The sequence below is a fragment of the Dermacentor albipictus genome, chromosome 1 (genome assembly GCF_038994185.2).
Source record: "Dermacentor albipictus isolate Rhodes 1998 colony chromosome 1, USDA_Dalb.pri_finalv2, whole genome shotgun sequence".
NCBI classification, from domain to species: Eukaryota; Metazoa; Arthropoda; class Arachnida; order Ixodida; family Ixodidae; genus Dermacentor; species Dermacentor albipictus.
In genome coordinates, this window is record NC_091821.1 from 44948641 (window position 1) to 44975416 (window position 26776).

The following is a 26776-nucleotide window of genomic DNA, read 5'->3' on the forward strand; positions in this document are numbered from 1 at the left end:
AGGAATGAAACTTCGGCTACATTGCTTATCAATGTCATAACCGTTGGGTCTCAGAGATTCCGATTAGTTTTTAACACTCAAATAGCCTCGAGCCACACGAAACTTAAGGTCAGACCACAATAAGTTCACCGGCACGCTCACACCAGGCCGCTTTTAGCTAGACGCTTTGGCAGACTTCGTATTAAGCTGTTGTGCAAAATGCGCAATTTGGATGTGGCTGCTATCCGTTGGTCAAGCTGGTGCCATACAAAGCTGATCCGCACCACGTAGCAAGGCCAGACTGGAGCACATGAGCGCGAGCATGCACTTAAGCCTTGTAGTACTTAGTGCAGTTGAATGTAGTCGAGCCTGTAGCGTAGATACAGTGGACGCCGCTGGGTGCAGTGACGAGCCCGCTCGCTGAGTATACGGACGACAACAGCGTGCTCCGATTGGTATCTGTTAGTGACGTGCCTAAGGCCTGAGCACCAACATCTGACGAACAGGTCACCTGCATCCCGAGTTGCACACCTGCGAGGTGTGCTGCCAATACAGTAGAATCTCGTTACGTTAGGGATACTTTCAACACAAGTCCGTAGTCCGGCACCAATCGTTTAGCCTATGTGCACGTTGTCGACGCAATCGTGTGAGCGAGTGTAGTTTACCCTACCCTCAGAAATTGTGCGATGGTTGTAGAGACAGATAAGTGTGAAAGGAAGTGTGCTACTCATGTCACTTGGTGCTAGAATAGCTATGTGCAACTATACCGGGTGTTTCAGCGAACACTCAAATTTTTTTAAAGGTTGCCTGTGGCAGATGGCACAATTCTAGTTCATGAGGTGGTATACTCGAAGAGGCATGCATTACTTGCACAAAAAATTGAAATGCATAATCTAAGTAACAAAAATTCCCTGGTTAAGCTTTAACTAATTACCTTACGGCCCATTTGCAATTTACAAATTCTAGGCGTGGAGTTCGCAAGGCGGATCCACTTTGAATGAATTCACAGGATGACACTAGTTTTGATATAGTAATTCCCAAACTTTGCGGAGAAATGCATTGGCATTTCAGTTACTTTTGTGCTTGAACGCATAAAACGTTATGACAAGAATGCAACTGAAAGGCCAATGCATTTCTCCGCAAAGTTCGGGAATTACTATATCAAAACTGGTGTCATCCTGTGAATTCGTTCAAAGTGGATCTGCCTTGCGAACTCTACGGCTAGAATTAGTAAATTGCAAATGGGCCGTAAGGTAATTAGTTAAAGCTTAACCAGGGAATTTTTGTTACTTAGATTATGCATTTCAACTTCTTATGCCAGTAATGTCCGCCATACCATACCATACCAGCTCATGAACTAGAATTGTGCCATCTGCCACAGACAACCTTTACAAATTTTTATAAGTGTTCGCTAAAACACCCTGTAGTACAAATGTAGCACAGCAAAGGGATAAGACACCGTGAACTCAACTGTACGTTGAATGATGACCTCCGAGTTTGGCACGCCTAAGCGACCAAAATCCAAACTAGTGGCATCAATGCGAACATCCAAAATCAAATTTGAACTGCGCGCCACAGTAAAATTCAGCAGGCAGAGCGTTGTGGGCACTACTTCACTCCACCATAGCCTTAGCAGTGCAACACACTGAAGGACCAGGAGTACCGCGAAGAGGACCAAATAACTCATTTTATGCTGAACGCATTGAAGTATTTTTTGCTGCAAAGTATTTCTGAAATAGTGTATTTTAATGTCAGATACATTTCTTGACTTCGATAGAGCAGTTCAGGAACCCTCTGAGAAAATCTTGAGTTTTTTGTGCGCCATTTTCCAGTAATGAAAGCAAAAAGGGAATAACCATAGCTAACATTTTATTTTTCATTTCGCTCAGTCCCCTCAACAATTAAGTCATCAAAGCTGTATATAATCAAACTATGGAAGGTCAAAGGGTAAAAACAATAAAATTACAGACTTCATGTTGCAGTCATTGACTGGGATGTCCCATGATGTGGCTGTTGATCAAGCTTTCTGTGACACACACACACATACACACACGCACATAAAGGACTTGAACGTAGTATGTTTTGCATTCACAAACATCATGTTACAGATAATTTTGAAGTTACATGCAGTGGTTTTTCATTGCTAATAGAGCTGTATTAGACTATTTAAGCCTTCACAGCAATTCTGGCAAATCTGAGGCAGTGCCATGACGTCAAGGCTTGTCTTTCCTCAGCGATTTCAGCACCTGAAAAAATATATAAATTGCACCCAATGCCCATGAATACATGTGAACATACTGGCACATACTGCTTTGCTTAGCACATGGACACACAAAGACACCCACACAAACCAGCTTTGCAAATAACCTATGAACAGACTGTGATAAGCTTTGTATTCCTCAAACTCTGGCATGTCGTGAATTGCGGTGAAAGGCAGCCTCTGAAATGCTGAGTATTAGACAAGTGGTAACAGCCAAATTTGAACAATATCAATTTGATGAAGGTGCAAAAGTAACAGCACGAGGATGCAATTAGCTGCACTAAATGGTTCTGCACTATGAGCACAAATGCATCTTCAGGCACCAAAGTCATGGAAGCTGCTTGCTTAAGTCAAAGATCGCGGTGGTATTGCTTGAAACATATAATCATATAAAGTGCTTTCCCTTAAACTTCACACCATGTGTTGCATTTTTGTAATGATTCTTTTATTTTAATACTATTTTTCCCTTTGCGTTCCTTGTGATGACTGGTTTATCCTGATGAAAATGGCACACCATGGCGTGAACATGCCAGTGACTAAAGACTGAACGAAAAAATATATAACAAAAAAAATAATGTCCAATGACAGTTTCCTTCCATTTTTTTCTACCCTCCTCACAGGGGGGCAGCCATTTTTTTTTATTGGTTGATTTGTAGCGTTTATTGGCGCAAGGGCCAGAAGCCACTTTTTTTTATCGGAACATTACGGTGTATTGTCACAGAACCATCACTGCCAGGTGCTCACTCTGCTTGTACTATTTTCATGTACAAAGAACATGAGGAGATGAAGAGCTGCATTGCATATGCGCCCATATTCTCTTTAAACAGGCTGTTTCTGCAGCCTAATAATTTTTTCACTCTTCATGAACATAAGGCGTAGATACAAATTCTGCTTCTCTCAGACATCAGTACTCAAGCTTCTGCAGATGCGCAAGGCCATTCCAGCCTTGCGGTGCAGACCTGAATCAGGTCAACTTTCTTAGAAGATTTGCATGTTTCTTTACTTAGCAAGACTAGCAAGTCATAAAAAAAAAAAAAAATAGAAAAATCTCACCTCCTTCATTTTTTTCACACTTGCAGGGGACAAGTTCTCAATTTCACTAAACAGTGACTGGAGGTGCGGGTTCTTGCACTGCTTGACTGCCAATGATGCGTTTTCTGTAAAGATGACCAAACACTGCCCATTATATTCCTGACAGCAATAAGGCTCATAGGCACACAAGTCAACTTGAGAACAGAATTGAGCAACTTCAGTAATACAACCACAGACACCAAAACGTAAGTGAGCATTTTGATCTTGGGAAAAATGACAAAAACTGTACCATTGTTAAGGACACCCTCAAGACAAACACTAAATCAGTTCAGCGAGTTAAAGTATTCTTTAAATCTCTATTTTCACTAATTTGGCAGAAAGAGGCGGAATGATAGAAGAGAAATTGGAGGCTAAATTAAAATTTTTGAATTTTGCGCAGAAGGTTAGTATCGGGATGTCAGGATGGCACTGGGAATTTCAAAGTACTTTCTCCTATTTGGGCTGTTTCGGCAGAGGAAAGGTTCTCAGAACTTGGCAAGTTCATTCTCTGGCTCGTTTAGAATAAAATGCAGTCCACCTTTATGAACGCACAATTAACAGGCGCTCTCAAAATTCATAACATCACAACGAGCCGATGTGCCTTAAAGGTGCACTACCACCAGTTTTTCATTTAAGTGTCTTTCCTTGCTTAATGAGCCTCCCCTCATGGTAAGGGTGGCTATATTGCTGTTGCAAAAGTGTAATTTACTAAAACAACTTAGCTTATATTCTCTTTAGTGTGCCTTTAAAACTACTGGTGTTATGCAAGGGACTACCATGGCCTACAAGGTGCAACATAAAATTCACTTGCCATATTTACTTAATACATACTGTGGACATGAGGTCCGAGCAGAAAGGGCAAAATTAAAACTGAACAATGCACAAAACATGTGCCCATTAAAAAAAAAAATGTCGCAGTTTAGCCTGAAAGGCGAAGCATCGATTGCGATAGCAAATTATTAGACAGCTGTTATACGAAGCAAGTATATTAGTTTTATCGGCTATATAAACTCGTAAACTAACTAACTAAATTAACAAGCATGGTGCCACACGTGCATAGGCAAACATGAGTACATCTCACTCAATGACCACGGACACTCCCTGTCAAAACTCTGGCGTGAGAAAGTGCGGAAGCAGCAGTGAGCGAATTCGTACTGTCTCTCGCTTCACCACGAACTAAGCAGCAAAACCACAGCACACGCAAAGCTGTCAGCCCTCAGCGCACCTTCGCGGATCGCTTTCACGGATCCACCCTTCACGGATCACCCTTCGCGGATCGCTTTCAAGATAGGGCCCCGTGGCCACGCTCAGCTGTGCCATACGCAGCCCCCGCCGGAGTAGAACCCCCCCGCGCATGCGCGATAGAGCCACCATCCTTGGCTCACCTTCGCACGCTTTCACTCGCACACGAAGGCATGCTTCATGACGTTATCGCACTTGGATATTTACGGGACATCAGGGTGGTGGCGGCAACGAAAATGTGCCAGGAGTGCTTACATAATTGCTATCGTAATAAAAGCTCAACAGAGCGAATACAATCGTCATAAAGCCAAGAGATTCCAGTCAGCAATGGAGCGTGAAAGAAAAAGGTATTTAAATATGTTAGTTCAAGCAAAATTCTGGTGAGTTGGTCTCGTTAGTATTAGTGGACTTGTATACTTTGAGGGGTCAAGTGCTTGTTTGTTACTCAGTTGGGAAATCCAGTCGTAATCTTTTCCTGCATAATTTAAGCAACAGTATCAATATATTTTATTAGTTGTACACTTTTAATAATTTCAATTTACACTTTCAACAACAGCACTACCAAACTTTCAATTACCACTGTTGACACATCTAATTTTCCCAACTTCCAGTGCACCGCCGGTAATACATCCTTCTCTCTTCACATACACCAGATGGCATCGGCTTTGTGGCCACGTTGAGTCACAGTGGAGAAATTGTAAAAAATTTTCATGTTTGTCCAGTTCACAGTTTTCATCATGACATCTTCCGAACTCATCCAAGACAACCATGCTGGTGCCCAGTCACACGCCACTACATTCAAGCACAACTGCACGTCAGATGCATTTACACTACTGCAAAGAACTGAAAGCCAGATTTATGGGCCTTTACTTTTTTTGGTAACAGAACGCACACATCAAAAACATGCACATACATGTCAAGAATTCATTTGTCTGTACCATATGCAGCACAAAAGCATATACAGTGATAACATTTTCTGCCAACTTAACTAAGTATTACAGTACATATTCCTGTAAGCTACCACACAAATAAATGCTAGTCTATTCCGGATATAGTCTATAATAAACCCGGATATATTGAAGTATTGGCTATATATCGAACAGTCGTAACATCCTCTAAAAGATAGCACAGGATGGCATGCAGGACGAAACTCTTTAAAGAGAATAAAGGCTTCCACAGCATGTTTACAGTATCAGTAAGCATGTTACTGCTTTGTTGATATCTGTGGAGCGATACAATTCAGACAAGTCGGCATCCCTCAAATAGTAGTAAGTCACTGTTCAGCAAAACAAATGAGCAACAGGCTCACTCAACACGTGAATCACCTCTAGAAAAATCACGAATTGAAGCGAAACATGCCCTTAGTCAACAGGAACTAAATCGCTAACAGCAACAGAAAAGTCGGCAACACAGAAATTAGCCAGAATCATATTCAAAACATTTCCGGCAGCATTTAGAACCTTGTTAAACTGCTTTAATCTAGGAAATTCAATAAAAGGGAACAGCGCATCACCGTGAGATGATAAAGATATGGAAGTAGCACATGAATCCCAAACAATGGACGGAACCCTGAAATCCCCAGCTACCAGGACATATTTTGCAACATACATTGCTTCAACTAAGTTATACATATGCTCAGAAAACTGTATGTTACTTATGTTAGGAGGGAAGTAGGCTGTGCAGACTAATGAATTTTCACTGCTGCCCCCCCCCCCCCCCCCAACAGGAATTTCAACACACACAGTTTCTGGCACAATTTCAAGGTCCACACACCTTGTAACCCTAATATTGTGCGGCCCGGCAATTAGTACACCACTGCCGTACTTAACACGCACATCAGACATGTGGTCATATCTATGAACTGTGTATTCCGGTGGAAGGTAATCCGACAGTAAGTTGTTGCAAAGCCAAGTTTAAGTTAAGCAAATAACATGGTATGAGCAGGCCAGCATGTTCTAGTAGAAATAGGAGGATTTTGTGCATAGGCCACAAGCATTTTGATAAGAAAGATAGCACTTCATTAATGAGGTTAGAAAAGAAATTATGACAATTTTTCGCTAGCGGCCCTGGATGCATCATGCCTGCCGTTGAAAGGCCTGAACAGGCAACCCTTCAGCTGAATGTTTTTAGAGTTGATTTTTTGGAAGATACTCTTGTTCACTGTAACCCAGAATGAAGTGTAACTTTTGTGCTTCGCTTTGAGCTTTTGGCAGTTGACATTGCTGTTATCAACAACTTTTTTCATCGTAGCATAGATTTCCTCGCAAGTTGTCCAAGAGGCCAACTGCGACATAAAAAGCGAGCGCTTTCCCAGCACAGAAACCTGCCTGCTGGAAGTACTTGCCCCCAGTGACGGCTTTGCACTCATTTTGGGCCAGAACCGGTTTGGTTGTAGGCCTGGATGCACATTTGCTTCCCGTGGTGGCCCACCCACAGTTGCCGATTTGATGGTGGCTGTTCTTCACGTACCGACATGAAGCTGGTGGAGAGGACAGGTTGACTTGCTATATGTGACCAAAAGGAAGTTGGTGAAGGCATGCCAAAGGAGGCCACTCGTTTCTGCCGCCTTGCTGCTGTGTGCATTTGCGCAATCGCTCTGTGTTCCGGGCCAGGTGACACGAAGTTGGCAGATGATACAAAGTTGGCAGTGGGTTCCATCACAGGCAGTGACATCTTGGTCCAGCGGAGCACTTACAGCCGGCGTTTGGAGCCCTATACTGTCGCACCCATTGCGTCTAGTGCACTGGGAATACTTGCAAGTGCTTGATCCTGTGAACATGTATAGCTCATACTCATTGTCAATGATGTTCAAGCACTTGCAGAGGAACCGGCGGTCACAAGGTCCCTGACAGAGAAATTGTTGTCGAACAAAGAATGGCTGCGAGCATGAATCGCACTTGTCCTTTAAACCTGTCATGGCCTGTCAGCAGAAGAAATGACCGCACATGCACAAAGTTGGCAGAATCGGGGAATGTGGACATAGTGAGCTTAAATGGTAGTTGAAAAATGTAACTTAATGGTGGCCTCTCTTTGGATAATGGTAGATTCTTGCATTATAATGTTTTGGTGATACTTTTATTAGAAGTTTGACATATGCTATGGGGCACTTCTCTGGTTCCCAAATGTGGGTTGCCTTATTTTTATTCCGTAGCTCACCTTCCCTAGCAGAGGAATATGCTACACACATTGTTTTTGTTTTCTCTGACTTTGCAATTAGTAAGAACATTGTGCATTAAAAGATCTCTATTCATTTATCTAAATTTACTGTAACACTGTTTGCTATTCCTTGAATGTAAAGACAAGGTCACTGTCATTTTTGTCGGTGGCAAGAACAGAACCTTGAAAGAAAAATGCAGCAGATCCAACGTGCCCTGTTGGAATCTATATACAGTGAAGCTTTTTGCAAATGCATAAGGAGTGCTGAAACAAGTGTGTTCATTTAATGTGAGTGCAAAGTGAAACCGAACACTTTATTCAGTATTTCAATAGAGGAAATCCAATGTCTTGTAAACAAAACCCATACGTATAACATAACGGTTGATCACATGTGTTAGTGCTGGTCACTTTGGTGTTCTGGCACTGAAGTAGGAGCACACCATTCTGCGGCATTTGTTTAGGGTTCCTGACCTCCCCTTGAAAGCACAGATGCAACTGTCCACCAGGCTGCCAGGTGGTGCAATGCATGCCCAACTAGAGGCCGTTTCCTCTGGTGTCCTCTCTTCCGTCTCATCGTGGCTCTCCGTGTCGTGGCCCCCATGGCCCTCTCCACCATTGGCCAACGACCCGCATGCGCAGGCTGGCTCCCCCCTCTACCTTCTACTGCTGCAGGTGAAGGAGTACAAGCCATCGCTCCTAGATGGCGTCACTGTCCTGCAGCTGAGTATGAGCTATTTGGCAAGAACACATGAGCAGCAGCAGCAGGCGGCAGTCACGATCAGTAAGAGAGGTGCAGGGGGGTTCGTAAAGAAAGCTTCGCTTTAAAAAAGCAATGTTGAGAGTTATTCTTTCTTTATACCTGCAACCGTCTGCGAAATATTTTTAGCCAGCAAAAAAATATTTTGCCGCGATATTCGCAAGAAACCATCACATTGTCACGTGGTGGTGATGTTAAGAACACAGTAGCAATACTGTGAAAGGCAAAACTAGATTTTATTGGGCGAACCTGTGCCCACAAAATAGGCTACACTTATAGCACAACGAAAGCAGTGAACACAGTCGGCAACTACGAAAAATCTGATCAGCGGGTCAAGCGCGTCGGCTTTTATAGATCAGTCATCGAATGTTCCAGATTAACCGATGGGATGTACCCGCGTGCCTTCCACAAAGTTCTACACTATTCGCGTCGCGCATACATGCAATCAGATTACACAAGTTGCGGTGAAAGGCAGTGTACGGAACCATCGATAACATTCCAGAAACTTCTTTTACATGCAGGCGCGTCCTGCGCTGCGCGATAACATTTGTTAGGCGGCCAAACGTGGTCGCCCGATAAAGATAAGTACACGTGTCATTACCCCCCTCTTAAAAAGCATCGACCCGATGATGCAAACAAACGAAAGTAAAAAAAAAGAAGCACTCGTAGCAAAGAAAACAACAAAATGAGGAAGTTCGTCAGCGTCCATAAAAGGGTTTAAGGCGCACCACGTCGACCACTTCAGATCGTGCGCGGCGCCGCTGTGAATGCGAAATGCCGTCTGGCACGACCTCATAGTCCAGTGTGCCAATACGTCGGATGACCTTGTAGGGTCCGAAATAGCGTTGCAGTAGTTTCTCACTGAGTCCTCGTTGGCGTATCGGGGTCCATACCCAAACACGGTCGCCGGGCTGGTACTCGACGAAGCGTCGTTGGAGGTTGTCGTGTCGGCTGTTGGTCCTCTGCAGGTTCTTGATCCACAGGCGGGCGAGCTGTCAGGCTTCTTCGGTGCGCTGGAGGTAGGTAGTGACGTCAAGGTTCTCCTCGTCAGTGACGTGCGGCAGCATGGCGTCGGGTTCCTGCCGTAGACCAGCTTGAACGGCGTGATCTGTGTTGTTTCTTGCACCGCCGTGTTGTAAGTGAATGTTAAGTACGCCAGGATGGCATCCCAGGTCTTGTGTTCGACGTCGACATACATCGCTAGCATGTCGGCAAGGGTCTTATTAAGCCGTTCCGTAAGACCATTTGTCTGCGGGTGTTAGGCCGTTGTCCTCCTGTGCCTTGTCCAAATGTATTTCAGAATGGCTTGGGTGAGCTCCGCTGTAAAGGTCGTTCCTCTGTCAGAGATGAGGACTTCTGGGGCGCTATGTCGCAGCAGGATGTTTTCGACAAAGAATTTCGCCACTTCGGCTGCGCTACCTTTCGACAGCGCTTTAGTTTCAGCGAAGCGGATGAGGTAGTCCGTCGCCACGACGATCCACTTATTTCTGGTTATTGACGTCGAAAAGGGTCCCAGCAAGTCCATCCCGATCTGCTGGAATGGTCGGCAAGGAGGCTCGATTGGCTGTAGTAATCCGGCTAGCCTTGTCGGCGGTGTCTTGCGTCGCTGACAGTCTCGGCATGTTCTGACATAACGGGCGACGTCGGTGGTCAGGCGCGGCCAATAATACTTTTCTTGTATCCTCGATAGCGCACGGGTCGGATTGTCATGTAGGGCGTGCAATACTTCTGGACGAAGTCCTGAAGGGACAACAAGAAGGTAGTTGGCGCGGACTGGTGAGAAGTTCTTCTTCACGAGTAGATTGTATTGAAGCGTGAAGGAAGATAATACGCGCTTAAATGCCCTGGGGACAACGTTGGTGTGCCCTTCCAAATATTCGACGAGGCCTTTTAGCTCCGGGTCTGCCCGTTGCTGTTCAGTGAAGTCTTCCGCGCTTATCATTCCAAGGAAGGCGTCGTCATTCTCGTCATCTTGCGGCGGCGGGTCAATGGGTGTGCGTGATAGGCAATCGGCATCGGAGTGTTTTCGTCCGGACTTGTAGGTTACAGTGATGTATTCTTGTAGTCTGAGGCTCCACCGCGCCAGTCGTCCTGAAGGATCCTTTATATTCGCTAGCCAACACAACGCGTGATGGTCACTGACGACTTTGAATGGCCTGCCATAAAGATAAGGGCGAAATTTAGCTGTAGCCCAAACGATGGCGAGACATTCCTTTTCGGTCATAGAATAGTTGCCTTCCGCTTTTGACAGCGACCGGCTAGCGTAAGCTATCACCTGTTCGACTCCGTTTCTCCTCTGGAATAGGATGGCACCAAGGCCTAGGCTACTGGCGTCAGTATGGATTTCTGTATCGGCGTACTCGTCGAAGTGCGCAAGTACTGGCGGCGACTGCATGTGTCGCTTGAGTTCTTCAAATGCGTCGGCATGCGGCGTTTCCCACTTGAACTCAACATCACATTTAGTTAGACGTGTCAACGGCTCAGCGATGTGTGAAAAGTCCTTGACAAAGCGCCTGTTGTAGGCACACATGCCAAGGAATCTACGCACTGCCTTCTTGTTGATGGGTTGCGGGAACTGTGCGATGGCAGCTGTCTTTTGCGGCTCTGGACGGACACCAGATTTGCTGATTACGTGGCCTAGGAACAGAAGCTCATCGTAAGTGAAACGGCATTTTTCTGGCTTCAGAGTAAGCCCTGACGACTTGATGGCCTCTAGTACTGTCGCAAGCCGCCTGAGGTGATCGTTGAAATTTCCGGTGAAGACAACGACGTCATCCAAATAAACGAGACAGGTCTGCCACTTCAATCCTGCTAACAGCGTGTCCATGACACGCTGGAACGTTGCAGGCGCCGAGCACAGTCCGAATGGCATAACCTTGAAATCGTAGAGGCCGTCTGGGGTGATGAAGGCGGTCTTTTCGCGCTCTCTTTCGTCGACTTCTATTTGCCAATAGCCAGACTTGAGGTCCATCGACGAGAAGTATTTAGCGTTGCAGAGCCGATCCAATGCGTCGTCTATCCGTGGGAGGGGGTATACATCCTTCTTCGTGATCTCGTTCAGACGACGATAATCGACGCAGAAACGTAGGGTTCCATCCTTTTTCTTCACCAGGACAACAGGGGATGCCCACGGGCTTTTCGACGGCTGGATGATGTCGTTGCGCAGCATTTCGTCAACTTGTTCTCTTATAGCTGCACGTTCTCGTGGCGAAACTCGGTAAGGGCTCTGGCGGAGTGGTCGAGCGCATTCCTCGGTGATTATGCGATGCTTGGCGACTGGTGTTTGTTGAATCCTCGATGATGTCGAAAAGCAGCCTTTGCATCGTCGGAGCAGATTTCTGAGCTGCTGTTGCTTAATCACGGGGAGACTTGGATTAATGTCGTAGTCTGGTTCGGGAACCATCGTCGTCGAGTAGATGCGGCAGAATCCGAGAGGACAAACGCATTACTGGTTTCCAGAATTTCCTCGATGTACGTGATCGTCGTGCCCTTGTTGATGTGCTAGAACTCCTGGCTGAAGTTTGTCAGCAACACGTCAGTTTTCCCTCCATGCAGTCGAGCGATCCCTCTTGCGACGCAAATTTCACGGTCTAGCAGTAGACGTTGGTCGCCTTCGATGACGCCTTCTACGTCAGCGGGTGTTTTGGTGCCGACCGAAATATCAATGCTCGAGCGAGGCGGGATCCTCACTTGATCTTCGAGAACACTCAAGGCGTGGTGACTACGAAAGCTCTCCGGCGGTATCACTTGATCTTCCGACAGCGTTATCGATTTTGACTTCAGGTCGATGATTGCGCCGTGTTGGTTCAGGAAGTCTATGCCGAGAATGACATCTCGTGAACACTGTTGGAGGATAACGAAGGTGGAAGGGGTAAGTCCGGTCATGAACGGTTATTCTTGCCGTGCAGATTCCAGTCGGCGCAATGAGGTGTCCTCCAGCGGTCTGAATTTGGGGGCCCTTCCATGCAGTCTTAACCTTCTTCAACTGGGCAGCGATGTGTCCACTCATTACGGAGTAATCGGTCCCTGTGTCGACTAAGGCAGTGACTGCGTGGCCGTCGAGAAGTACGTCGAGGTCGGTGGTTCTTTGTCTGGGGTTGCAGTTGGGTCTTGGCGTCGGATCACGGCTGCGTCGTGTTGCACTGGAGCTGGAACGTCGCGTCGTCAAGTCGTCTTTCGACGGTGTAGTCTTGGCTTCCTGACTTTGTCGGGATGGCGGCGTGTCGTCATTAGGTCGTCGAGATGGTTTCTTCGTCGGCGGCGGAGGATCTTCGTCAGTTCGACGAACAGCAACCGCACCTCCATCGGTTGCTGCTTTTAGTTTTCCAGGTATGGGCTCGCTGACCGGCCCCGGGCTGGGCCAGTGTATGGTCGGCGCTGCGTCGAGAGGTAGCGGCCTGGTGATGGCAAACGCGACGGTCGTCGAAAGCTCGACTGAGTAGCGGCAAGGTAGTCGGCGATATCGCGAGGGCGTTCACTTTGCTGTGGGCGCGGAGCGTTAACGGCGAAACTTCGCAGTCCCATCTCCCAGTATGGGCATCGGTGATACACATGGCCGGCTTCTCCGCAGTGATAGCAGAGCGGGCAGTGGTCGGGGGCTCACCAAATGTCCGTCTTCCTCGCGTAGGTGCGCTGGGCGACGGGTGGGCGTGTTGGCGGCGGCGGACAACGGAATTGCGTCGTTGCAGGGCCCTGGCGTGGTCGCCGAGGGGGACCTTGACGGCATGTGACGGCGGCGTATGTCATCGCTTCTGGCTGGGGCTGCGGTAATTGTGGTTGCAGCTCGGGAACTCCAACTGATCGGTGCACCTCTTCTTTCACGATGTTGGCGATCGAAGCCACTTGGGGCTGCGACGAAGGCAGGACCTTGCGCACTTCTTCACGCACAATGGCCCTGATGGTCTCCTGAAGGTCGTCGGAATCCAGTCCTTGGATGGCATACTGTGGCGTGAGCCCCTGTCGGTGATATTGCCGGGTGCGCATCTCCAGAGTTTTCTCGAAACTCAGCTACAGAAAACTCAGCTACGGTCTTCGGCGGGTTACGAATAAGTCCGGCGAAAAGTTCTTGCTTGACGTCCCGCATCAGGAAGCGGACGTTTTTCTCCTCTGAGATTTCCGGGTCGGCGTGCCGGAAAAGACGGGCCATCTCCTCCGTGAAGATTGCGATCATCTCATTTGGCAGCTGCACTCTGGTTTCTAGTAGTGTTTGGGCTCGCTCTTTTCGCACGATGCTTGTAAACGTTTGCAAGAAGCCGCTTCGGAACAGGTCCCACGTCGTTAAGGTGGCTTCTCGATTCTCGAACCAGGTCCTGGCGGCGTCTTCCAGTGCGAAATAGACATGCCACAGCTTGTCGTTGCTGTCCCAACTGTTAAACGTAGTGACCCTCTCATACGTCTCCAGCCAGCTTTCCGGGTCCTCAAATGTGGAACCGCGGAACGTTGGTGGCTCCCTGGGCTGCTGCAGAACTATTGGGGCTGCTCCGGCTGCCATCGGGGCTGTCTTCTTGGCTGTCTCTGGTAGAATTCCGTGTTCCGGGGGCAGCTGCTGTAGCCGGCGGCTTGCTCAATGTTCCGGGACGGTGCTGGTGTTGTCTTTGCGGTCCGGGCTTGGATTACGGCTTGTCGAGGGCGTCCGGTACATGAACGTAAAGCACCTCCACCAGATGTCACGTGGTGGTGACGCTAAGAACACAGTAGCAATACTGTGAAAGGCAAAACTAGATTTTATTGGGCGAACCTGTGCCCACAGAACAGGCTACACTTATAGCACAACGAGAGCGGCGAACACAGTCGGCGATCGTCGAAAGATTTGATCAGCGGGTCAAGCGCGTCGGCTTTTATAGATCAGTCATCGAATGTTCCAGATTAACCGATGGGACCCGCGTGTCTTCCACAAAGTACACTATTCACGTCGCACATACATGCAATCAGATTACACAAGTTGCAGTGAAAGGCAGTGTACGGAACCATCGATAACATTCCAGAAACTTCTTTTACATGCAGGTGCGTCCTGCGCTGCGCGATAACATTTGTTAGGCAGCCAAACGTGGTCGCCCGATAAAGATAAGTACACGTGTCATAATGTGCCTTGAGAATCAGCAAATCCTTCTAGCATACCTATACATAGGCCCAGCGCACATTATAATGTACACTTGCAATCAGCTTCATGTTATGCTATAAAGATGCATTGTATATACACTGTCATGCATTCATCCTTTACAGCATTTTTTTCCGAAACTCATAGGTCAGCTTCATGAAGTAAATACCAAGCATGACAAAAAAGAAGCTGCATGCATAGCAGTACTTGCTATGTTCTGCACCTCTTTAAGGTTGCTTATGAATAGATCAAAAACATGCAACTGAGAAAAAGACTACATTGATGTTCGCCTGAATGCCGGTGAGAGAAACTTGAAGATGTGGATGTCGTGAAGTCACATTACAGTAGGCAAGGCAGTGACGCTGATTGCAAAGGGGTTAACTGTTTATTAAGATAAAATAGGCAAACAATAGAATGGAAACTATTTACATGGACATCAAACTACGAGTCAAAAGTTAGAATTTTGGACTTCTTTCGCTTAGCCGAATCTCCACTGAATCCCCCTCCAACGGCCCTGCACGCTCCTTGCCCACTGTTCGTCCAATCATACTGTCGTGCACGCAGTGTGCACACAACGGGGCTTCAGGATGACACTATCCAGAGTTTCAATACGCCAAGGCCGTTGCCACAAATCCTTTGCAGTGCAATGAGTCTCTTGTCTCACATACTCGCAAGACACACTCCTCCAAAGAAAACACTTCCACGCCTTGTTGGGGCATCTGGTCCGTTTGCAGAATGTTTCACCATGGTGTGGTTCAGCGGTGAGGGGTTGACTTCAAAGCCACTGCACTGCTTGTGCGAACCGACTGGCGGAAGCCCCGACTCACAGTCAACTCACTTACGCGCTCTTCGTAAACTGCGTCTCCCCCACTCCCAATAGCTATAACTCTCCATCGCCGTTTTGGTGTCGAACCACGCGTCTTTTCTGACCAACCCGCGTGACTCTTACATGCAGCTGCCCGCACAAACAACACTGAACTCCACTGACTACAACATGGTAGCCTTGGCAAGAGCATTCTTAGCAAAATCGAATACTAAGGGAAGGAGCAAGTTTCTTCATTATTTACAAATAAAAATGGTACTGTACTTTCAGAACTACACTGGGCACTAATGGGTTAAAGACTATTCTGCACTGTCATTGCGGTGCCAGTGACTGGCAACATTCTTGTGCAAAAATAAGTGAACATTTGTGCTAGTGACTCGGCCTTGGAGAAGCAAATCGGTAAATTCCCTCTTACCACAATCTCAGGGAAGCTATCCGAGACATATGAAGTTTTCAAATAAGCTTCAGATAGATATATTTTATATTTCTGATTACATAAATGGCGTAACTATTTTGCAAATCCCCTTTGAGCTTGATATATCTGTGATAAACAGCATTACAAAGCTAAAGGAAGTTTAACATAATTCGATGTCATGCTGCTAAAATATGTTATTGGGACGTGGTGAGCATAAGGCAGGGTCAGTATACTACAATATGCTGCAAAACGTCACCCATCTACACACAATCATTACACATAGTGGTGCTCAAGTGTTATTTCATTTCTATTACATTCCCTCAGTTCTTGGGTTAAAATTAGGGTTGTGCCAACATCAAATTTGTTAATTTCAAAGCGAATTCGAATAATGAAACTGAAGTGCACATCAAGCATTTCCAAATATTTTTTGAATACTATTGCTTTTGCAAAAAGGCTATTTTTCCATACCTCTGGCTCGTGAAAAATATTGCAAGTTTATTGCACAGGACATAGCATGCAGGAAAATTATGCTTTGTGGTAAATAATATTCTCCAGTAAAATACTTTTGCTTGACAGTATCATAACTGCAGTTATTTAATGTTTTCGTGAAGGAAGGACAGGTGCTTGACATGTTCGGGGAGCAGCAACCAGAGTGTCTACCAAGTTGACATTTCCAAACTCCCAGAGTTTTCCAGGCTTTCCCAGAGTGCCTTTGCAAAATTCCCAGAGTGACACAGAAATTTGTTTTATGACAAGATGGGCTGACACCATGTTGCTCGATGCTGTCACTCTCTAGTAAGCATGTTAAAAAATAAAAAATGACTTAATCCAGTTTGAATAGTAAGGAGTGGTGCATATCTTATTCAAAAAGAAAACAGAAGGGTAAGTAAAATGCACAGCAAATAAAACATATTTGAAAAAAAAAAAAAACATGGTAAAGTCAACTGCAAATCCAGTCGAGCATATTCAAATATGAATAAAAAGAGATGCATACAATAGCAAACATTTTCTAATATGAGCTATTTCTATCAAATGATAGCAAGCTCATTGGTATGAGGCCTGAACTTTGTCACAAGTGAGATTCTCTCTCAGCAGCTGGAAAATCAACCTTAACTGTCCTGACATACTCTCAGCGTGTGCGGAACGCCTTAGGGTTGCATTTCACTGCTTTAAAAAGTTTATTTTGGTTTGGATGTGGGACACTTGCATCTCAGCATCAGCCAACACTTTTTTGAGCTCAAGCTCCTTCAAAGAACTGGCGGCACACTTCCTTTCCTGTTCATTCATCAATGCATCAGTTCTTTCTGTTCTCGTCCTCCTTCCGCTGTGCATTCACCCTACGGATCATTTGAAGCATCCTCTTGGTCAGTTGTATTTTACACTTGCAACTCCTCCAGCCGACAACATGGCATCAAAGACAATTCGTTACGATTCCTCTCTGTCACTCGAGCCAGCATTAGCATGGCTTTCGTTCCCTCTCAATAAAATTACAGCTAATTTTCCCTGACAGAAGCACAAATTCCCCGAGTTTTCCCCGAGTCTTTCTAGACTATTCAACATCCCTGAGGATTCTCAATTTTCCTGGTTGGTAGACACCTTGAGTGAAACCCTCCTGCATGTCACAATTCATTCAGGCACTGAAAAGAGATGCTCACTGGACTAACTAGGCTCTGGTATGGGCAGGTGTCTCTTTGCAAGCTGTGCCAACAGTGGCCCCATGCTAACACCACCACTCGCATGCATCTTCTTCTTGGCCGGAAAACTCATCAAGCACACAACTTTCAGCCTGTGCTTGTGGCAGTGAAAAAGTGAAAATTGCTGCTGGTTGATGAGCTTATCAGTCATTCGGCAGTGCCGACAAGGAAGGAGCCTCTCCAGCAGCTCACATTGTTGAGGACACAGTATCTGGGTTCCTCGGGGTTGAAATTATTCTCGCTTCTAAAGCCAGGTTTTTAACCCAGTTTGCCATAGAAGCATCCTGATGGTACTGAACTGCTTTAAAGCGAGTGTCTAAAAAACATTGCCAAGCTTCATACTCGGTCAAATTTGTAGTTTGGAAACACTTAGCCAGATTAGTAGCAAACGGAGGTTTCCACCTGGCGGCTGGTGTTATCCAGATGCATGAAGAGGTAGTAAGGTGTAAGTACTTGAGCTGATAGTGTCAAGTAGCCATAAGCACCAGCAGAGGGACTGTGACAGTGCCCCCTTTTACAGCGAAGCTGTTTACCTGACTGACCTGTATGAATGAGCCATATGCATGGTCTCCTAAGGGGGAGGGGTATCTGGGCTGGCTAACGTCTGCAAAGTGAACGAGAAAAGATAAATTATAGTAAAGCGCAGAAGAAAGAGAGGACACGTGATTTCACCATGTGCCACACCTGTGCAGTGGGCAAGTGAACCCGTGCTGGCTTCCGTTGTTGCTGGGAAAACACAGGGATGTGCGCTGCGGTAGCTGCTGCGATGTGTAAGAACCAGATTGTGCATTGCAGAGGTTCATCACTGCAACAGTTGCAACTACAACAAAACTGGGAAAAGTGGGAAGACCACGCATTGTGCACACAGCTGAGCTTGACGAGAAGGGTCAATAGCAGGGACGTGACTATAACCAATGGCAATGTGCCCATACGAAAGCTGAGAATGCGGCCAGTGACTTTGCCTCCAAAGAACGTCAGTAGGAGCAGGTGCAAGAGTCTAATCGTCGATATCGAGCGCAAGCTACTGATGAAGATTGCGCACTGGAGGCCACTCGTAAATGTCAAACTAGATCGTTTGAGTCTGCGTACAAGCGGCAGAAGCACGAGTTGCTACTTCCTTCGAGTTTCACCAGGGTGAATTTGAAAGTCAAGACAATGTTCCTGGACGTGGAGTTTGGCCATATTTGCTCGGTCTGCAATCGACAGTTTTGCTGACTAATCTGCCACCATATGAATGGTTCAGGCCGACATTTTTTTGCAGATTGCATTGCAGTAAAGCATATCAAAGGTATGCTTTGCCATCTAACAGGGTTGCACTGTGGCGAATGTGACTTAAAGAAGGAACAGCAATTTTCGGGGGTTTGAACGTTTTGAATAGCAAAAGTGTCTTGAAGTGAATACTAACCAATCAGAATGGAATATTAGAAGTTTCGAATATCCACACACCACTATTTAATATGGCACACACTAAGGACAATTTCATGTTTTTTTATATGTTTCCAAAAATTTAATCTGGAGTCTCTACATCATGTTTCACAGGTTTTAAAGAACTGCAGCAAAATCTTAGACTGCGTAAAAATTCCAGATTAAGATAATGTAGGTATGAGGAGCCTTTATGTAGAATCTGATGTTTGAAATACGAGTGGGAGCATCACGAAAAGCTTGCAAAAAAAGCCGTTTCCGATACTAAAACTGAAAAAAAAAAAAGAAAAATCAGTGCCATTACCGCTCACTGGAAGCGACATGTGACCTAACACTCCTCGGCTCCTCGGCATCACGTGCCACTGGTGGATGAATGCATGCCGCGGATGTGCCTACACGACAGTGGGGGACAGGGTCTCAAAGCTATTTTTCACAGCCTCCGCAGGCAATAGATCAATGAGAACAACTGCTTCAATGACATGCCCACAAAGTAGCCAGTGTCATCCGGACTCGCTAATGGCTCATTCAGTGAGAAAAACATCTTTTGACCAAAGTACTTTTGACCACTCGCTCGTAAAAAAAAATTCAGCAGTTTCGCCTTTATTACCACCAAACCACTACTAAACTGCGAGGATTCAGCAGCATAGTAAGTGTTTCTGCGTGTGCGTCCTCAATGAATCTGGGTTGTGTGTGGGTGGGCAGAGGGGTGAACTCGGAAGAATGTAGAGTCAATGATTGTGCAATGTGGTGGAGTAACATATGAACTACCGGAAAGGCTATGTTCCTGATGCCATGACTGGCACGGTGAGAGGTGCACCTTGGGTGTGACTGCAATGCTCTGCTGCTAACAGGCAGGCCACCTTGCTTTGTTGAAACAGCTGGGTGATGGAGGCACTTAGCACAGCATTACTAGCATAGCTGCTAAACAGGAGACCATCCAGGCCAAGAAACAAACTGAAAACAGGTCACGCAAGAGGAGCCTTTGATAGGTGCAAAATTACACGGATGCCTTCACCTGTCACTGGTGTCATTAATGGTTTGTCTACCCAAACCGTAGCCGACAGCACTCTGTAGGCTTTTCGATACTTTTCTTGCTCACTCGGATGCGCTTGTATACCTCCTTTTCTCTAGAACCGATGCACTCCTTTTGCCCATTTGTTTGCACGGCGATGGCGACAGCACAATCGAAAATGGTTTGGTGGTGGGGGGGAGGGGTGAATCGCTCCTCGGGACCACCCCTGTCTCAATAGTAACAAGACAATGCCAATACTTTGTCCTCAGCATGAGAAGATGGCTGATTTTATTTTACTATTTGTTTTTTGCTGTCACTGAAGAGAGCAAGTGGCAAGAGTGAATTCATATCGAAGCAGGCGGATAGGTTGCTGCCATGTTGCACAACTGTGCTGTCCTCAGCGGAAGTTGCCGCACAGACTTCCGGGCACCAAGTTGAAATTTTCTGGCTGCCCAAAAACCAGCGAAGCGGCTGCCAATGGATCGCTTTCTGTGACAGCAAAACCTGCCGCTTATTGCCATCGATTTCTGGCCTATCGGTGAAAAATGTTGCCGCAGCAGCAGGCAGGTGCTGATGCCCACTTACTCTTGCTTTAGAAGACATTAAGAATACATCAAGTGTGAATAAATTTCCACTCTATGAAGGTAAATTGCAGGTTTCATCTTATTGATGACTGCCAGAATCATAGGCATGCTATATTTATGGTTTTATAAAATCAGATGCATGCTAGATTTGGGTACTAGTTTTCTACTATGGATCCTTAAAAACTGGTTGTGTTGGATTCAGGGGCACATTTGAATCAGGTAAATAATGCTATATTAAGCAGCAGTGTGTTTAGACACACGTTTTTGGCCTCATCTTTTAGTTAAGCCTGCCAGATAATACAATCAATTCTGTAGGTCCCGTCAAGGTTAATTAATGGAAGTCAACTGTACAAACTAGCCTTCACAACTTAAGCGACAACATCCATCCAAAATTTGAATTTACTTCAGTGTCTAATTCAGCGAAACTGTTTTCAACCTCACGGTCAACATATCGTTTGAGCACATACTACTAGGTACCCAGCTGGTTTCAAGATGACATACTGCAACGTAGTAGAATTTACTACATAGGGCAGCCCATGAAATTCAGTACTAGGTGCCATAATTTTTATTTATGTGCTGCATTTTCTGCCAACATTTTTCTTGTCCACCATTCGCTATGATATATGCAAAACATAGCAGGTTTTCATCTAAGAAGTACGACCAGATGACTCACCACTCGCAAGGTATGGATGGGCAAGCAACTCTGATATTGAAGGCCTCTGCTCAGGTGCATAGCGCAAGCATCTCTGGAAGGGGGAAAACAAAAAACAGACCTTGAAGCCACTTTTAGCTAAACTTCCACAAAAAGAAAAATTCTTCCTCCAAGGAATGTCACTGCATCAAAATTTTTACCAATTAAAAATTTCTTTTGAAGAGAGTGAGCCTATTACTAACCGTTATGTATCTGATATATAAACCTGTGACCTGACTGATTTGAAGCCAATCATACTTTCTCCCCAGTCCCTTGCCTGTCAAGTGCAAGCCTGTTTTATCAACAAATATGTACACATAGCGAATTGGCGACAGAGAACGTATCAAATAGAATGCTGCATCAGAAAAAATTGCATAAAAAGAAAAAACAAATTTAGAACTGTTAAATAAAGTAGGACTACAACAGGTGCCAAACGTAAAAACAGTTGTCAGCAGGGTTACCTAAATCATGGCTAAATGAGACCATTAGCAGTAAAATGTACCGCTGGGTGCTTTCAGACAAGATAAAACGTGCATGTGCAGCTGACACTTTATTTCGATAAAAATGATCTACATTCCCAAATTTGAAACCAGAAATGCAATTGTAAACTTAGTTTTGCAGATTAAAATTTTGCCTATGTGGAAAAACGTAGGGGATTTAGAGCGACCAATAGCCAATTTCTCCAAAGTACGAAACAATTTAATGAATTAAAAAAGAACCTTTCATTTGTAAATGCAAATTCTCTGAATGAAGTAAATAGCAAATTTCTCACATTGTTTTTCAGAACTCTTGGTTTATTACTGACCAGTGACATTCTTATGATTATAACATTTTAAGCTTCTAACCTGGATTAAATGTTCTTATTTAATAAAGAATGAAAAAGTTAAAAACATTTATTGCTTTTTAACTTGGTAGGAATTCAAGTGTTGCAATATACTCTCCATACGAATAGCAGGGCATATTCGGGTCTTTAACCGGTTCCTTTCCGCTGTGCCTGGTGTTTTGCACCACATTTTCCTGTTTCGTCTAGCGTGTTCCATGCTGCAAGAACATCGCTCTAAAATCTACTACAGACATTGCACTTACAAAATGTCTCGTTTATTTTGTTCACAAAAGGATTCCACAACAGATAGTTCATATAGCTCAACCTCAATATAACGAAGTCCGTAAAATGCAAAATTTGCTTCGTTTTATCGAAATTTTGATTGAAATTTGACCTTTTATGCAAAGTACACTCATGCCACGTACGTCGACGATATGTTCTCGGCGGTACGAATTAAGCGAAGCCAGCCGCACTTTCGCGTGCACTCTGCCCCTGCGGCTGATAACGTCATCCGCACTGGGACGACACTATCAGGAAAAGTGCCGGCAGCGGGGAACGAATGCTTCGTCTTCCTTTCGGTCCAACGGGCCACCAAAATTTGAGATTACACAACCTCAAATACTAAACGCGCTGCAGGTAAGTTTACATGGTGCCACGTCATCTCGGCACACCTACTCTTTGCACATGTGGCATATTACCTACCTCTAAAGCCCACACCACACAAACACTTGCGGACGCGCGCAAGCTTGCGTCTACATGCCTAGCGCCTGCCGCGCCACGCAAGGAATGGCGGTTTGCATCCACAAAGACGTGCGACAGTGTGCGCTCACTGGGCTCACTCACAGATGCCTTGGTAGATGCCGCTTCATACTTTGTTATTCACAGTGCTTCAAAATGCTTCGATACCTACAAACGTAATTGTTATATTTTTATAGCTGTTATATCAGCACAAAAAGGAAAGAAGCCGCACTTTCTCGCATGATAGAAATCTGCGTCGCTGAGAGTTGTATGTACCGCACCGTAGTTGTGTAGCCAGGTGCTCCGACGTGAGGCCACCCAAGCACGTGATAACAGAGAGAAGCTGTTCCCTGAGATCACGCTGCATTTCGACGCGTACAAGCCGTGCCGCGCTGCACCGTCTGCGCAATTCGCAAACAGACTGCGCAAAGCGGTGCGTTGTCACTATTTGCACTTCATTGGCTGCAGATACCAAGCACACAAGGCAGAATTCACGAGCGATGATCTTTAGAGATACTACAACTACCACTTTCACACGATTTTATGTGACTCTGCATCAGTCTTGCAGAAATATACAGCCGAGAGCATTCCTGGCACTCTGCGCAAGTAGCGAGCTTGGCACAGCGCCAGAAACGCTGGTGGCTGTATACACCAGTGCATCTGGTGCAGAGTTGCGAAAGTGATATACTATCTCTGAAAGTGATCGTAATCGAGCACAAATTCAACCACTGCACACTGTATAGGCTGCTCTGACGGTAGGCTGTTGCCAATGTTGCAAATGTGGTTTTGGTTTCGTATGTGATTGTAACGTGCATGCAATTTTTGCACCCATTTCTTTTTTTCTGAAAAAACGGTGCGCGTTAGATTTGTGTAATTCTAACGGGCACCGTTTGACTACTGACTTACAGATAAATGCCGGAAAACACCAGCAGATTCCAATTTTATGAATTCGGTTTATACCAAAAAGTACCAAATATAGCAATTCATCGTGGTTGATTAAACTGGGTTCACATCACTCAACGGGGCCCTCTCAAGTGGGTTGGGTGCTTGTGATTGGCCGGTGCAAAATCTCCCGGGCCTCGCGTTACGGGGGTGGAGTTTCTGGCTGAACAGGATTTCTTTTTGTGGGTTGGGTAGCGTCACTTGAACCTCTCGTCCCCTTTAATAATTCATTTCTCTCTTGCACTTATCATTCAGGAAATACACGAGGCCTCACAAACTGCGGCACGATGAAAGGGGATTGGACAAGGGAACTTTGTACGCGTATCAGGGTGTCTACCAAGTTGACATTTTCAAATTCTCTGAGTTTTCTAGTTTTTCCCTGAGCACCTCTGCAAAATTCCCTGAATGAGCCAGAACTTTGTTTTATGTCAAAACAGGCTGACCCCATTAGTAAGCAGGTTGAAAAAAAAAAAATGACTTAATCCAGTTTGAATAGTAAGGAGTAACATTTATTTTATTTAACAAGAAAACGGAGGGCACAGCGAAAAAAATGGTAAAACCCATTCCAAATTGAGTCGAACATTTTCAAATACGAATGAAAAGGAGATGCATACATAAGTAAATATTTTTTAATATGAGCTATTTCTATCAACTGATAGCAAGCTCATCGGTATGAGGCCAGAACTTTGTCACAACTAAGATTCTCTCTCAGCAGCTGGAAAGTCAACCTCAACTGTCCTGACATGCTCTCAGCCTGTACACAACATCTCAGTGTTGGGTTACACTGCTTTAAAGAGTTTATTTTGGTTTGAATGAGGGACACCTGAACCTCGGCGTCAGCCAACACTTCATTTTTTGAGCTCAAGCTCCTTCAAAGAGGCGGCAGCACGGTTCCTTTCCCGTTAATTCCTCAGTGTGTCGGTCCTTTCTGTTCTCATCCTCCTGCCACGCGTTCACCCTATGGATCATTTGAAGCATCCTCTTGGTCAGTTGTACAGTCAACGCCCCAATTTTTCGGACTCCCTAGAGACCACAAAAGCATCCGAAAAATCAGGCAGTCCGAAAAAAATGAATGCATGTCTTTAACTGCCTTTAAGGGCTAAAATTGCCACAGGCATGTCCGAAAAAGTTCTTAAGGCCTGCCAGTACACTTATTAGGCATATCGGTGCTTGTACTGTGACAGGAGACGGGGGTGCACGCGTGGATAATTAAGGAATACATACCATGTCCCATGACAATTGTCCGTTCCCACGTGTGTTATCCTTCGCGCAACACTACTGTACTAAGGCAAAGCAAACTTTCGGAGCCTGGCATTACGCAACGCGCTGTGCTCTGCGAGCTTCGAAGCCACTCGTGAGGATTACAAAGGCGGAGTTCGGTGCCATTGCTGACAGCGGCGAATTCTTTCAATGAAAAACACAGCACCGCACGGCAAGAAAAGAAGCTTAATAGCGAACGTAGAAGCACGTAGGCCTAATGTTGCCGCAGTGGTGGCTACGGCTGCTAGCGGATCTGCGTGCGAGAGTGCCGGTTCGAGGCGGCGAGATAATCAAAATGGCGGCGGCGGTGGCTTTGATTAATGCCATTTCAGACCTGCAGTCAGGGCAATATACATTGGCTATATGGAGTACGTGGTGGTGCCGCAAATCCGTGCGAATTATCAAGCATGTTAGAAAAATCGGGCGTCTGGAAAATCGGTCGTTAACTACTCTACCAATATCTCGTGCCGATGACACGGCGTCAATGACGATTCATTGCAATTCCTCTGTTACTAGAGCCAGCATTACCACGACTTTCGTTCCCTTTCAATAAAGTTCAAGCTAATTTTCCCTGATAAAAGCAGCACGCAGCACGCTTCCTTTCCCGTTCATTCCTTAATGCGTAGGTCCTTTCTGTTCTCGTCCTCCTTCTGCCGTGTGTTCGCCCTACGGACCATTTGAAGCATCTTGGTCCCTAGGGACCGCGAAAACGTCCGAAAAATCCGCCAGTTGGAACAAATGAATGCATGTCTTTTACTACCCTTAAGGGCTCAAACCGCCACAGGCACATATGAAAAAGCTCTGAAGGTGTGTTGGTACACTCATTAGGCATATTGGTGCTTGTACTGTGACAGGAGATACCGGGTGCATGTGTGTATAATTAAGGAATACATACTGTGTCCAGTGGCAATTGCCCCTACCCACGTCTGTTATGCTTCACCGCAATACTTATGCGTATGCCTCACCAAGTAACATTGCTGTACATTGGCGAAACTGACTTTCAGGAACCGGTGTTATGCAACGCACAGTGCTTTGCGAGCTTCGAAGCCAATCGCGAGGACCACAAAAGCGGAGTCAATGCCATTGCTGACAGAGGTGAATTATTTCAATGAAAAGCACAGCGCCCAATGGCAAGAAGCTTAATAGCGAACGTCTAAGCAGTTAGGCGTTGCTGCAGTGGTGGCTATGGCTTCCAGTGGATCTGCGTGTGAGAGCGCTAGTTCGAGGTGGCGAGGTAATCAAAATGGCAGCAGTGGTGGCTTTGATTAATGCCGTTTTGGACCTGCAGTCACCGCAATAACTCCGGAAAATTGGACGGCAAAGAGTTCTTGCGTGCAAAATTTCAGACGTTCTGATACAGTGATTCAAGGGCTGGTTCATCGAAACTGTCCAAATTGTCGGGCATCCGGAAAGTCGGTCGTTGACTGTACACTGGCAACTCCTCCAGCTGGCGAAAGGCCATCAAAGACGATTCGGTACGATTGCTGTCTGTTACTCGAACCAGCATTACTGCAACTTTCGTTCCCTTTCAACAAATTTACAGCTAATTTTCCCTGATAGAAGTACAATTTGCCTGAGTTTTCCCCGAGTTTTTCCAGACTACTCGAAATCCCTGAGAATTCCCGGTTTTCACGGTTGGTGGGCACCCTCAAATTGGCGTCCATGGTCTGTTGTCACAGTGCCAGGACAACCAAAGCGAGATACCCATGCAGAAATGAAAGCATGGGAAACAGTCTTAGCGGTGATGTCACGAATGGGAACAGTCTCCGGTCAGTGTGTGAAACGGTTGACCATGGTGAGTATATAACAA

The 26776-nt window shown here is 45.7% G+C and overlaps 1 protein-coding gene across 2 annotated transcripts in view; it reads right to left on the reverse strand.

Annotated features, from left to right (window-relative positions):
- Window positions 1–1831: 1831 nt before the first annotated feature.
- The window catches only part of Mps1 (Monopolar spindle 1), a 146599-nt gene continuing 121654 nt past the window's right edge, over window positions 1832–26776 (reverse strand). For both annotated transcript variants that reach the window (XM_065437331.2, XM_065437341.2), the window contains exons 17-19: window positions 21186–21258; window positions 3293–3396; window positions 1832–2225 (exon numbers count right to left, since the gene is read on the reverse strand). In XM_065437331.2, the coding sequence (XP_065293403.1) occupies window positions 2193–2225; window positions 3293–3396; window positions 21186–21258 (210 nt within the window). In that variant the 3' untranslated portion in view covers window positions 1832–2192. The remainder of the gene's footprint in view (window positions 2226–3292; window positions 3397–21185; window positions 21259–26776) is intronic.